At 41.6% G+C, this 14,608-nt stretch overlaps 3 protein-coding genes across 3 annotated transcripts in view; 2 read left to right on the plus strand and 1 right to left on the minus strand.

The window, feature by feature from the left end:
• The first annotated feature begins 8 nt into the window (after positions 1-8).
• LOC120033129 (tumor necrosis factor ligand superfamily member 11-like) lies at positions 9-3,108 on the plus strand. The gene is made up of 2 exons (XM_038979393.1): positions 9-346; positions 1,480-3,108. The coding sequence occupies exons 1-2, from the start codon at positions 197-199 to the stop codon at positions 2,113-2,115; spliced, it is 786 nt and encodes a 261-aa protein (XP_038835321.1). The 5' UTR covers positions 9-196; the 3' UTR covers positions 2,116-3,108.
• A 3,707-nt stretch (positions 3,109-6,815) lies between these two features.
• On the plus strand, positions 6,816-8,453 carry LOC120033252 (coiled-coil domain-containing protein 122). The gene is made up of 5 exons (XM_038979526.1): positions 6,816-6,849; positions 7,078-7,193; positions 7,366-7,764; positions 7,927-8,043; positions 8,307-8,453. The coding sequence occupies exons 1-5, from the start codon at positions 6,816-6,818 to the stop codon at positions 8,451-8,453; spliced, it is 813 nt and encodes a 270-aa protein (XP_038835454.1).
• A 1,401-nt stretch (positions 8,454-9,854) lies between these two features.
• Positions 9,855-14,608, minus strand: part of LOC120033253 (ephrin-A2-like) — a 17,971-nt gene continuing 13,217 nt past the window's right edge. Inside the window, exons 2-4 of the mRNA XM_038979527.1 lie at positions 12,439-12,731; positions 11,357-11,422; positions 9,855-9,991 (exon numbers count right to left, since the gene is read on the minus strand). Coding sequence (XP_038835455.1) covers positions 9,855-9,991; positions 11,357-11,422; positions 12,439-12,731 — 496 coding nt within the window. The remainder of the gene's footprint in view (positions 9,992-11,356; positions 11,423-12,438; positions 12,732-14,608) is intronic.

Genomic DNA, 14,608 nt, shown 5'->3' on the forward strand with positions numbered 1-14,608 from the left:
AAATGAATCTGTAATCTGATTGGTCCTCAAAGAGGGGGGGTACTAAACTGAGAAAACCACCTCTTAAAACTTCTATTGGTAATGAAAATACGCTGAAATACAAACATATCTCGGGGAAAGCATAGCCTAACATCGGGTCTGTTTTTATGAAACACATTGGATATTTAACGTTCAGTATTAAACGGATCTTTAAGAAATGGAAAGCAGTCTGCCAAGAATTCAGCAGCTCAGGAGAACAGAACCAACTTCAAACAGAACTCTTATTGGTACCGTCGTTTTCATGGGATTACTTCAAGTGGTATCAAGTGTTGCTGTTGTACTTCACTTGACAGGTCATCTTCAACAGGTAAGGTAATCATAGTAATACAGATACTACTGCATAGGTCTCTTAGATTGGATTATACCAAAAGTCTCCTCTGAAAATGATCATAAAATCTATGTAATTCTATAGCACAAAGTTGTATTTTGTAAGAAAAAAGTTCTTGTCATAAAAATGTGCAGGTGCTGCAAGAAAACATTGGACAAAAAATGATTATATACAATGATTGCCACAAATACACATTGCACTAAATGTAATCCATTTCAAGTGGTTGCTCTCTCACCACAACATCTATAACACATTAAACTTCAAACGGAGGCAAAGTGTTTAATATTGTATGGACGGTTTTACTGGCTATTGCCTCTTATGGCTTACAAATTAGCCTTATGTATTACAAGAGAGCAACAAATCAAATAAAAGTTTTTATTGGTTTACACAGATTTGCAGATGTTATCGCAGGTGCAGCGAAATGCTTGTTTCTAGCTCCAACAGTGCAGTAATACCTAACAATACAAAACAATATACACATAATCCAAAAAGTAAAAAGAAAGAAATTAAAAAATATCAGAATGAACAATGTCAGAGTATGGAATATAAATATGTATATTGGTGTGTATAGACAGTATGGACAGTATATCAATAGAAAAGGTGTGTACAGCAGTAGTTATATAGGATGAGCTATGACTAGAATACAGTATATACTGTACATATAAAGTGACCTAGTGGCCTCATGGGTGGAATGTTATTCATATTTTTCATAATTAATAAACATTTAAAAAACCTACAGAAAATCAAATGTTTATGTCAAACGGTTTTGTTATATTTCAGTCTTCTGTCATGTATATAAAGGGTAATTTTGAAATGCAAACTCAAAATGTAATACATTTCAACTCTATATCTGACATGGTGCAGGTGTCTTCTTTTTCAGCCCACAACCATGTGTGTGAAGGTGTATACTTGTTTCAAAGTAGATTTGTTTAAGACTACCAAGAAATACACTGTGTGACCCTGATTTAGCCTACTGCAGTAAAAAAGTTTAAGTGACATGTGGTCAATAACTTTATAAATGCGTCAAACAGCAGTGTATCGATGCCCAATGAGGGATTTGGGCTACTGTGACCTCTAACCTCTCTTGCCGCTGTCTCTGTTGGCAACTTCAGGTCACCCAGACCGGACCAGCCCTAGTTGAGACTTCGGACGACCTCCAGAGAGGGGAGTCACAGAGGTGCCCAAAAAAACCCAGGGAGGTCACACCATCAGCCCACCTGCCCATTCAGCCTCCCAGTGGGAACATCCAGAGAGACACCCAGAACACCATGATCCACTGGGACCACGCCCATGGACACCTGTCCAAGATCGGGTACCATGACGGCAGGATCCTGGTCCGCGAGGGAGGCCTGTACTACATCTACGCCAAAACCTGCTTCAGGTACTATGACCAGGTAGAGGAGTCACTGTTGGAGTCTGGGTCTCATGCTCCAGGGAGAAGAGGGGCTTCAGCAGAGCCTAGCATTCACAGAGAAGATGGAGCTGGGGCCGGGGCTGTTGCCCTTCTTATACAATACGTGTTCCACGAGCGTCACAGTCACAGTACCCCCCTCAGGCCAGCTGTGCTGATGAAAAGCGGCAGCACCAAGCACTGGCAGAGGGGCCACTACCACATGTGTTGTCAGCAGCAGGGAGGGGCTTTCCCCCTGGGGCCCGGGGACAGTATCTACGTCAGCGTGTCCAACTCCTGGCTGCTGGACCCGGAAGCTGAGGGAAGCTACTTCGGGGCCTTCAGAATCAGCAGATGATGAATGAGGAAGCAGACCCAGGGCAATTAATTGATGAATTAGTAACTGATATCTCTTTAATCCCATTCCCAGCTCAGGGCTGTAGATGAGGTGGAATTCATATCTGTTAGGTAGCTCGACTGTCTGCATATGGAATAGATTTTTGTATTTTTATACTGCGAAAACAAACTGAATTTGGCTCACTTTTAATTTAGTTTTATGAAGTTTTCAATATTTATGTATTTTCTGATGTCTCTCAAATTCAATTCTGTGTTCAGTTTTTTGTGTTTATAGAACATTCCAATAAAGCCATATACAATTGTAAAAATACAGGAGAGAGATGATAAATGCTCTGTTATTATCACCAATATTGCCATGCTTCAACCCATTTTATAGGAAAACAGGGATATCATTAGACCATTACGTTTCACCCTGAGACTGTTTACCTCAGCAGACCTCTGAAAACTTGACACTGTCTCAGGCGTACGAGCGCAGGGCGCCTCGATTTTATGTGCTTTCTGTGGTTAGAAGGGAATAACTCCAGTTAGTGATGCATGCTGGGAGTGTTGTGTCATGCACATTTAGAGGCCCCCTTGCTCTCCTTACTCATTCCCTGATTTCACTGACCCCTATAGTCCTGCCCCTCCCCCACCTCGCCTCATGTCTCTGATTTAAAATGAAATGAGATACTCTTTTGTTGATGTGTAATGTCATTACTATGCTCAGTTTGCCTTCTTCACATGAAAATCCATTTGCGAATCAATCTGTCCATGCTTGGATTAGAACAATTCAACACACACACCATGTCTCCCTTGAAAGCTTTCTTCACTCGTATGTCATTTCCATGTCAAAGCGTGCATTAACGCCACCTAACTACACGATCTCAGCTCTACAGTTGCACTGTTAATAAGAGAGCATTAAAGTCATCCACCCAAACAAAGACTGTTTCATTTGTTTTCAGTCTGGCATATAGCTGGCACCACTCTATAACCTTTAAGAAAATGGTCAACAATAGCACACGAATCAGCTCGGCTTTCAATAAAAAGTTTAATTTGTAAAACTGCTGATGCCATCAAATTACTATACTTCAAATCAGTAGAGGCTGCTGAGGGGAGAACAGCTCATATGGAACGGAGCAAATGGAATGGCATCAAACACAGTATCAGTATTCACCCCAAAACACAGGTAGCCCAAATAACAGCAGGTGAGATGAATAACTTGGTATTAATGTAGTTGACCACCCACAGCCAACAACCCCTGTTCTAGGGCTATTAATGGTATTTAAAAGCTCAACATTGTATGAAATTAAAAATAAACATAGCTATGTTCTACTGTATCTCCATCCATCCCCTCTTCACTGTCTCTCTTCCTATTTTGAGGAAGGATGGAGTGGACAAAATAATAGCAACAGATACTTTTAGTTAATGTTTTGTTGTGTTGACACAATGCAGACTAGGGTAAAAACAGGAACACCTGTGACCTAGTCAAAACCGTCTCTTTGACACACACGTTTTAGTGCTGATGAAACACGAGAGAGACAATGTCAGGGAACCAGACAGGAAATAGTTGTGGTTATATTGAGTCACAGATGGAGGGAGGGATTGGAGGAAGGGAGGGAAGGAGGCAGGGAGGGGGAGCACCCTGTTGAGTCATACATACAGTTTATCCTGTTGTGTCTATGGGACTGAGATTGAGTGAGGAGGGCTCTATTTAATCAAACACACATGAGAAATTCAAACGCATAAAAAGTGCATAGGATGTAATGGCGCAATAGCCTATAAGATCATGATGTTCACTGCAGCACATTTTTTGTTTTCATAACTGGTTATGGGGCACCGGCACACACCTGTACCTATTGCGTACACCGTAAACTTGTCTCAATAAAGCCACAAGACTCAGAAACCACAGCAGCTAATTACTCAGAACTTTAGCATCTGGAGGCAAACATGTTAACAATAATAGCCCAGTGTTTTCCCTATACCTAAGCATTCAACCACAAATGGGGAACTCCAACTGTCATCACGTTCAAACAATTTGCTATTTTTAGTGCACAAACAAACCCAAACAACAAATAAAATATTTACATCCACCAGCACAAATAACTGTCAGGTCCTGTGCTAATAAATTAAATATATCGGCTATTGTTTACCAAATGGTGGGTCCCTCACCAGCCTTCAGCCCAGCTTGCGCCTTCACAGCCAAATCCTACTGAGTCATGGCTTTATAGGCTGCATGGGCCTTGAAAGAAACCTTGTTTGGTTCATCTGGATGGTCGCAATACATTTCCAGTAGGCTGTACACACACGCGCACGTGGAAGCATAATGGGGATGTTTCAGTACTAGCTTCCTTACAGTGGGGCAAAAAAGTATTTAGTCAGCCACCAATTGTGCAAGTTCTCCCACTTAAAAAGATGAGAGAGGCCTGTAATTTTCATCATAGGTACGCTTCAACTATGACAGACAAAATGAGGGGAAAAAAATCCAGAAAATCACATTGTAGGATTTTTAATGAATTTATTTGCAAATTATGGTGGAAAATAAGTATTTGGTCACCTACAAACAAGGAAGATTTCTGGCTCTCACAGACCTGTAACTTCTTCTTTAAGAGGCTCCTCTGTCCTCCACTCGTTACCTGTATTAATGGCACCTGTTTGAACTTGTTATCAGTATAAAAGACACCTGTCCACAACCTCAAACAGTCACACTCCAAACTCCACTATGGCCAAGACCAAAGAGCTGTCAAAGGACACCAGAAACAAAATTGTAGACCTGCACCATGCTGGGAAGACTGAATCTGCAATAGGTAAGCAGCTTGGTTTGAAGAAATCAACTGTGGGAGCAATTATTAGGAAATGGAAGACATACAAGACAACTGATAATCTCCCTCGATCTGGGGCTCCACGCAAGATCTCACCCCGTGGGGTCAAAATGATCACAAGAACGGTGAGCAAAAATCCCAGAACCACACGGGGGGACCTAGTGAATGACCTGCAGAGAGCTGGGACCAAAGTAACAAAGCCTACCATCAGTAACACACTACGCCGCCAGGGACTCAAATCCTGCAGTGCCAGACGTGTCCCCCTGCTTAAGCCAGTACATGTCCAGGCCAGTCTGAAGTTTGCTAGAGAGCATTTGGATGATCCAGAAGAAGATTGGGAGAATGTCAGATGAAACCAAAATAAAACTTTTTGGTAAAAACTCAACTCGTCGTGTTTGGAGGACAAAGAATGCTGAGTTGCATCCAAAGAACACCATACCTACTGTAAAGCATGGGGGTGGAAACATCATGCTTTGGGGCTGTTTTTCTGCAAAGGGACCAGGACGACTGATCCGTGTAAAGGACAGAATGAATGGGGCCATGTATCGTGAGATTTTGAGTGAAAACCTCCTTCCATCAGCAAGGGCATTGAAGATGAAACGTGGCTGGGTCTTTCAGCATGACAATGATCCCAAACACACCGCCCGGGCAACGAAGGAGTGGCTTCGTAAGAAGCATTTCAAGGTCCTGGAGTGGCCTAGCCAGTCTCCAGATCTCAACCCCATAGAAAATCTTTGGAGGGAGTTGAAAGTCCGTGTTGCCCAGCAACAACCCCAAAACATCACTGCTCTAGAGGAGATCTGCATGGAGGAATGGGCCAAAATACCAGCAACAGTGTCTGAAAACCTTGTGAAGACTTACAGAAAACGTTTGACCTCTGTCATTGCCAACAAAGGGTATATAACAAAGTATTGAGAAACTTTTGTTATTGACCAAATACCTATTTTCCACCATAATTTGCAAATAAATTCATTAAAAATCCTACAATGTGATTTTCTGGATTTTTTTTCTTCTCATTCTGTCTGTCATAGTTGAAGTGTACCTATGAAAATTACAGGCCTCTATCATCTTTTTAAGTGGGAGAACTTGCACAATTGGTGGCTGACTAAATACTTTTTTTGCCCCACTGTATATCCTTCCTAAATTCTGGTTTTAGTAAGGAAACTAAATGAGTGACTGAGTACATATCCTGGAGGTCTGCTGTGTGCAATCAAATAGCCTACAGACACATTTTCTCCATAACTGCCGTCTTTTCATATCATAAATGAGATTTATAAAGGTATAGAGAGAGCGAGAGAGAGAATGGTCCCTACTTTATTCGCTAACCGTAAAACACCACTTGTGGACCTAACCAGTAGGCTATGGCCTCACACTGGGAACAGAGAAACATGTAAATACACATAACTGACATGTAAACTGTCTCATACCACCAGAAACCATAGGGACAAGTCCCTGTCATTTATCACATGAAAATGACAGGGACAATCAAATCCGGACATCTGGCAATCCATTGTAAAATAAATTAATACGAAAACTAGGGTAACATTTCCTTTAGTTTACTTCACTGACCAATGGATGTTAATAACAATCACTATTTATTTCGGCTACATTTTGAGTGGGAAGGGCACAAATGAACGTTTCTCCAATATCTGGAAAATGAAGATGAGCCACTCAATTCAATGGAACTCTTTGGGTGTGTCCGAACGTGTGGTTTCTTTAATTATTTAATTCTTAACATAAGTATATTGTTTTACTCGGCAAAGGTGCAGTCAGTCAATATGGGGCGTATTGGGGGAATCACACCGGAAACCCCCCAAGAACGTCCGCCAGGCTAAGAGAGCGCACGTGCTGAGCTGAGCGCGAAAATCAACTCTGTTTCGCGCACAACAACAAACGTGTCAACATGGCCAACTCTGCTGGGATGACGATGGAAAATGGCAAGAAAACATATAGCACATTCCTAATAAAATGTTGGACTATCTGTATTATATTGGGATGCGTTGCTAAAACAGCAGCAAAGTAGGCCTAAAGTCGTTGGGGGTGGAGATACTAAAGAGTTAACGTTAGTAGGACTACAACAAGCTAATTTAGGAAGCTAAACTAGCTAACAACAATCCACCTTCTTTCTTCAGACGTGACAGCGTCCCTTCCATGTATTGCTGTAGAGACACACGGAGGGCCCGACTTCTCTCTAACACAAGCTTTAGAAGACGTCTCTCAACAAGGATATGCCCAGATTGTGGCCCTCCAGGAGAAACAACAAGTGCTCAGCTCTCTCCAGGTGAATCTCTCCTTACCTGCTAACACACTGACCAGTAACGTTAACATTTTAAAACTCCAGGAACACTGTCATTTTTCCTGCTTAAATTATATATATTTTCCATGCAACATTAATATTAGAACATTTGTTTTAACACTCAGTGTAAAGCAATGTTGTTTTCATCTGCTACCAGGCCATACTATCAGACATTGAGAAGAAAGTCAAAGAAGCTGAAGTGGAGTTAAAATCCAATGTGAGGCAGATTCTCATCCTGGAGGGTGAGATGGAACACCTGCAGCGACACATGCAAGACCTGGGCTTGCGTTCCATCACCGTCTACAACGAAAACACAGAGCTCCGACTGCTGATCGAGGAAGAGGAGGACAACTCCATCTGCGTGCTGGCCGGTTACAACACCTACCGGAACAAGATGGAGGGTCACCGGACAGCCGTCTTGCAAGCGGAGAGCCAGACGAAGGCTCACAGGGAGCTAGTGGAGAAGAGGGCTCTGGTCAGAGTGCTCACAGAGAGGAGAGAGGAGCTGAGGGCCGACCTGGAGAACCCAGAGGGGAACGCTGTGAAGCAGGCACAGGTCAGAGCAGCTGAGGAACCAGTGTAGATGTTGACAGATTACAGTCATATGGGATATGTTAAAAAATAATAATAATTTGGTCCTGTGATTCCTGTCTTCTCCAATTCATCTGTTCGCAAGTTGTTATCGTGAATCAATAATAAAACTGCAATCACTTGACAGAAAGAGATGGATGACATGAGGGGGCAGATCTCAGACCGGAGGAAGATGGTGACTGAGAGAAGAGAGCTCATCCTGAAGGAGTTTGAGAGTCACACACTGATCAAGAAGCATATCGAGGTACGGTAGTGAATCCCTATTGTCTGATGCTCACTCACCCCCTTTTTCCTCTCATCCAACAGAAAATAACTCACTCCAGACAGTTTATGTTAGATAAAGACCCACTATGTACAGTATTCATAATAAGAATAACTATTTATCTGGTACCTTTCGAACATGCAGCTCAAAGTGTTGTACATACAAAAAGGAAAGAAATGCAGGACAATGTCAACAAAAATCAAAAAGTACAATGTCTGTTTAAAACCCAAGTGTGTTGTTCTCAGATCCAGAACAGACGGTATGATGCCATCGTGAAGCGTCTCCACTGCCAACTGATGAAGGCCCAGTCCGGCCACAGGCAGTTGTCTGATGATATCTATCACATGGAGAGAGAGATCCAGGACCTCAAGAGACACCTCGAGGTGCCATAAGTTAGCATTCTGGTTCATAAAACTGTATGTTTTGTAGTATGACCTAAGGCTAGGAGTTTTCCCTAACCAAGACATACTTCAGGCCCTAGTGTAGGTCTGTGCATAACTGTTTTGTTGCTGTTCATTTTCTCTTTTTACATTTTTCTCCCATAGTTTTTTCAGTGAAAGTAATGAATTGGAAAGCCATTAAACAAAAACATGTTTTTACAGAAAACTCCCTGTCCCTCCCCATTACAAATAACTTGGGTTTCCCCCTGAATTTAGAGGTAAAACTGTGACACTCACTGACCAGCAGAGGGCAATGGTGTCAACCAATTAAGAAATAGCAGCTATTCCTGCATTACTGTATAGAAGACAATAATCACTGTCAGTCACTTTGTAGACAAAACAATATTTATTGGTGTGTTTCTCTCCTGTCTCATCATCTTGACAAAAACAACAGATCAGAACAGGAGACAAACTGATGAGATGGAGACGTGAAGAAAAACTTTTATACATTAAACCATGGCAGGGATCGCCTTAGCGTAAATGCTGTACATGATAAAACATAGAACCAACTACCGGCGGATTACACACACTAAGACACGCAACATCAGAGGAACAGAATACTGAGTCATCATCAACGGTTTTAGGGTTAGAGAATAAAGTAGGGATCAAACTTTCCTTTCTCTCTCTCTCTTTCTCTCTCTCTCTCACACATATTAATAATTGATGGTGCTTTTAAACGGAACAAAAATAAGATGAAACAGGGTAGAAACGTGTCAGTGTTCTTGTTTGTTTCTGTGAACACAGTGCTTTCTCATTATGTTCCCTTCCCGACATTAAAGAAGTCTCGGTCCCCAGAGACTCTCTTTCTTTCTCTCTCCTTTTCTTAGTTTATTTCCCTCTCCTTCTCCTCTTCCCTCTGTGGGCTGGGGGTTGCAGCAGTAAATAGAGTTGTTTTACTGTCCATCAGAAGGCTTCTGAGTGTCAGATCAGAATCTGCACTTTGGAAGTCTAATTAACTGTCCATTTCAAATATAACCATGACATCCGTAGAACCATCTTCAGTTAAATTATGTGATCATGTAAACAGAACAGAACACCATCAGTTTAGTCAGTTCAGTCCAGATTCACAGTGGTCATGCATGCGTGTGTCCAGCCAACTACCACCACCCCCCATCCATGTCCCTTCAGACACCCCAGGGGGGCTTAGGGTTAAGTTTAGACTAGGGGCTCTTCATCCATGAATTAGCCCAGGGGCTGTAAATGCTTGTCCTGGGGACCCACAGTGGTTTTTAATCCAGGACAGAGAGTTTCTCCCTGAGTGTGTGGGAATTTGAGGGACAGCCAGCCAGGCAGTCCTACAGGCAGTCTTCCAGCAAAGACTCTGGTCTAGGTCTTGCTCCAGTGGAGGGTGGGTCACAGCGATGAGAGGAAGCCCAGTAGCAGTGAGGCCAGGCTGGGTATTAGGGCTGGGGCTAGCAGGGACTCTGGGCTCCAGTCTGCAGCAGCTCCATCAGTCAGAAAGGGCTCTGGAGAGTCAAACCCTGAACTGCCTGGAACAGACAGAGAGAATGACAGCATGACTCAACAGAGAGCGAAAACAGTGAAGTCTGAACAGACAGAGAGAAAGAAAATGACAGAACAGAGGACAGAAAACATCTGAAAGGAGAGATAGGACAGAATAGAACAGAGAGAACGAGAAGGCCAGAACGATCTGAAAGGAGAGATGGGACAGAATAGAACAGAGAGAAAGAGAAGGCTAGAACCATCTGAAAGCGGAGAGAAAATGATAGAAGCATTTGAAAGTAGAGTGAAAGAAATCTAAAGAACCAACCGATTGGAGAGAGAACAGAATGGAGAGAAAATTACTAAAATAGACAGAAAATAACAGGAATAATAATAAGAAAGTGTTGGGAGTTCCAGATACAGCGAGAGAGAAAGAGAATGAGAGAAAGAGTGTAAGAGGAGAAAGAGAGAGAGGAGACAAATGTCGCCAAGACCTCAGCAGGGGGTTTAAGCAAACTAATGACAGTTTAATACAGTTACACATACATACACACACGCACGCACGCACGCACGCACGCACGCACGCACGCACACACGCACACACACACACACACACACACACACACACACACAGTGATAATTGTAGAAAGTCTTTAGAAGAAGATGAGGTTTCTATGTCAGAGTCAGAAAAAACTGGTAATTACAGAGGAGAGGAGTCATGTCTCTATTAGGAACTACATTTAAAGGAGAGGAGTCATGTCTATTAGGAACTACATTTAAAGAAGAGGAGTCATGTCTCTATTAGGAACTACATTTAAAGGAGAGGAGTCATGTCTCTTAGGAACTACATTTAAAGGAGAGGAGTCATGTCTCTATTAGGAACTACATTTAAAGGAGAGGAGTCATGTCTCTATTAGGAACTACATTGAAAGGAGAGGAGTCATCTCTATTAGGAACTACATTGAAAGGAGAGGAGTCATGTCTCTATTAGGAACTACATTTAAAGGAGAGGAGTCATCTCTATTAGGAACTACATTTAAAGGAGAGGAGTCATGTCTCTATTAGGAACTACATTTAAAGGAGAGGAGTCATGTCTCTATTAGGAACTACATTGAAAGGAGATGAGTCATCTCTATTAGGAACTACACTGAAAGGAGAGGAGTCATGTCTATTAGGAACTACATTTAAAGGAGAGGAGTCATGTCTCTATTAGGAACTACATTGAAAGGAGAGGAGTCATCTCTATTAGGAACTACATTGAAAGGAGAGGAGTCATGTCTATTAGGAACTACATTGAAAGGAGAGGAGTCATGTCTCTATTAAGAACTTAAAGGAGAGGATTTCTATCTGTCTTTCTACTGTCCTGTCTTCTCTCTGTATGTGTGTGTGTGTGTAGTTAGAGCGTGACTTACCTGGGGGTCTGACATACACCTTCAGCCTCAGACACGGCCTCCCTACATGGTTGGGATGAGGAGACGCTGACAGAGAGAAAGAGGGAGGGAAAGAAAATGAGATGGAGATAGTTTGTAGTTTGCTATGTCGGTTACACCACTGTGAATGGGGTTCAGGTTAGACCTGGGTGATCCCACTACATCTGGTGTCCATGGGGTTGAAAGGGAGGCACACACACACACACACACACACACAAACAAACAGTAAGAGGATAAGAAGAGCCAAGTCTGACCTCAGAGCAACATAAAAATCTGCTGCTCAGAGGAAATAACCATGACCCTTCCTCTGCCCTCCCTCTACCTTTCTCTCTCTCCTCATAGCAGTAGTAATACATATACTAGTAGTTGTACTGTAGCAGTAAGAGGAGTAAATCCTAACTTACATTGAAGTAAAAAATTGTACTTCGTCATGCATTCATGTCAAATTCGACTTAAATGGAAGTTTCGACTCCCCCCAAAATATGTTGTTGTTGTACTGCAGTAGTACGACATATGTCTCACATTTATAGTAGTAGTACTGTAGTAGTACAAGATATTACTCACATTTATAGTGGTAGTACTGTAGTAGTACAATATTTTGCTCACATTTATAGTAGTAGTACTGTAGTAGTACAAGATATTACTTACATTTATAGTAGTAGTACTGTAGTAGTACAATATATTGCTCACATTTATAGTGGTAGTACTGTAGTAGTACAAGATATTACTCACATTTATAGTAGTAGTAATGTAGTAGTACAAGATATTACTCACATTTATAGTAGTAGTACTGTAGTAGTACAATATATTGCTCACATTTATAGTGGTAGTACTGTAGTAGTACAAGATATTACTCACATTTATAGTGGTAGTACTGTAGTAGTACAAGATATTACTCACATTTATAGTGGTAGTACTGTAGTAGTACAAGATATTACTCACATTTATAGTAGTAGTACTGCAGTAGTACAACATATTTCTCATATTTATAGTGGTAGTACTGTAGTAGTACAAGATATTGCTCACATATTAGTTATATTGTAGTGGTACGATATATTACGCACAGATATAGTAGTATTCATGTCCTGGCCTGAACTCGAAGCCCAGGGAGAAAGGCGTAAACAGCTGGAACTTTTCTGAGAAGCGCAGGGGACCATCAGAACCGGTAGGACGGTTGCACTCCCAGCGTTTGAACCCCCTCATCCTGTGTTGACAGGAAGTGTACCCCTCGTGGTTGACCATGAACAGGATATAGCGTTCCATTCGACCGTGAGCCGGAGGGCCATTGGTGTAGAATGGACAGTAGATGTCGAGGTAGTCATTTATACTGACCGCAACCCTGTAGTCATGGTGGAACCTAGACCGCAACACAACAACATGGTTAAAACACTGCCACAACAAAACCACAGGGTTAGGATGGATTTACACTGCTTTCTCTTTCCATCTCGCTGTCCCTCTGTCTCTCTCTTTCTCTCTCTCTCTCCTTGCTTCTGTTTCTCTCTCTATCCCAGTCCTCATATCTCTCTCCAACTCCCTGTCCTCCACGATCTATATCCTCTATCCCCTCATATCTCCCCTCCCCCATCTGTTGTCTCTCTGTAAGCATTAATCAGAGTGCTCAACCACCGTGACTAAGTGGATACACACACACACACACACACACACACACACACATTACACAAAGATACAAACACATGCGCACAACTCTACTTTCTGCTGAAAATGTATGTGGGTCTTTCTATAAATAATGAGGCCAGTGTGACATTGGGATTAACATTTCTAAATGGTTTGAAACAAGATCAAAAGGATTTTCATGCAGTTCCACATGTGTACTTAGAGGAATAAAAGGGAATACATGCAAATTAGCCCATTACTCCACCTATACAACAACACAGGACTAGGACTATACATCCTTTAAGTAGGGTTCATACAGACACAGGCAAGTCTAATTCAAGGAGTTTCAGGGACGTTTTCAAGCACTCTATTGTCCTTTTCGAGAATGTCAACAATGTTAAACAATTGTACAATTTATATAATTGTACATGTAGGGCCTAATATAGAACCCCCATCCACCCAAAAAGTGCAAAAGAAAAAGTAGGTCATTACAACTTTAAGAAAAATACTTTTTTAGGCCTTGATATTCTAATTATTATTATTACATTCTAAAATATGTGAGAATAATGTGGACATTGCCTGACTAAATAGATCGGATGCATGCATGGCGATTTTTCATTAGATGTTGTCGTCCTCATAACAACCGCAAGTGGTTTTACGGCAACATAGTTGCGTCAGGAAACAAACGAGTGGCAAAAACAGATAAAAAATGAAATCACAGATTATTATATGGGAGCAGGAGGATTTATAAATTGGCTTCAATAATTAGAAGAAATTTTCGAGCCCCAAATTGAGGAAATGTCAGATTTTCAACTCAAGGTAGGCATATTCTAGTACTTGAATTTCTGAGCTCCAAATTCATGTTCTGGTGGGCTACTTCAAGCCCCTTGTTGTTTAAAATGGCAGGTGTAACATGGAAAATAAAATGGATTTGTCATGTATTTCATTACCAGATCATGTTGTGAATAAGCCCACTAGGCTATGTAATTTGTCGTCATTATATCCAGAATAATTAATAGGAAGAGTGTTACGTGTTGCGCAATAGTCTATCTTACACAATTGCGCACAGCTAGACTCAGGAATGAGACACCAAAATATTCTGGACATACAGTACCAGTCAAAGGTTTGGACACCTACTCATTCAAGGGTTTTTCTTTATTTTTACTATTTTCTACATTGTAGAATAATAGTGAAGACATCAAAACTATGAAATAACACATGGAATCATGTAGCAACCCAAAAAGGGTTCTTCGAAGTAGTCAACCTTTGCCTTGATGACAGCTTTGCAAGCTCTTGACATGTAGTGTATGATCCCCCTTATACTGTATCTTAATGTAATGACATGAAAAAAAATGGCAGATTATTATCAAGTTGTCCAGTATAAGAAATCCTCACTGGTACCCTAGTTTATAGAAAGACCCGTGTGTGTGTGTGCTTCATTGTGTGTGTGTGTGTGTGTGTGAAGGGTTTAGGTTGTGAGGATTTCTTCTCTAAAACAGAAACGCAGCTTTTCTCCTCCAGTGGCTAAACCTTGCCCCCCACCGATCTAGAAATAGGCATCCGCTCAGGGGGAAACACACACAGACATCAAGCGACACCCATAGTGTAGCAGCTCTGTTC

Source organism: Salvelinus namaycush, chromosome 40 (assembly GCF_016432855.1).
Source record: "Salvelinus namaycush isolate Seneca chromosome 40, SaNama_1.0, whole genome shotgun sequence".
Lineage (NCBI taxonomy): Eukaryota > Metazoa > Chordata > Actinopteri > Salmoniformes > Salmonidae > Salvelinus > Salvelinus namaycush.

Coding starts and splice junctions, on each gene's coding strand:
- LOC120033129 (XM_038979393.1), top strand. CDS start 197: ATGGAAAGCAGTCTGCCAAGAATTCAGCAGCTCAGGAGAACAGAACCA. Junction 347..1,479: donor TGACAGGTCATCTTCAACAG/GTAAGGTAATCA, acceptor TGGCAACTTCAG/GTCACCCAGACCGGACCAGC.
- LOC120033252 (XM_038979526.1), top strand. CDS start 6,816: ATGGCCAACTCTGCTGGGATGACGATGGAAAATG. Junction 6,850..7,077: donor TGGGATGACGATGGAAAATG/GCAAGAAAACAT, acceptor GTATTGCTGTAG/AGACACACGGAGGGCCCGAC. Junction 7,765..7,926: donor ACGCTGTGAAGCAGGCACAG/GTCAGAGCAGCT, acceptor ATCACTTGACAG/AAAGAGATGGATGACATGAG.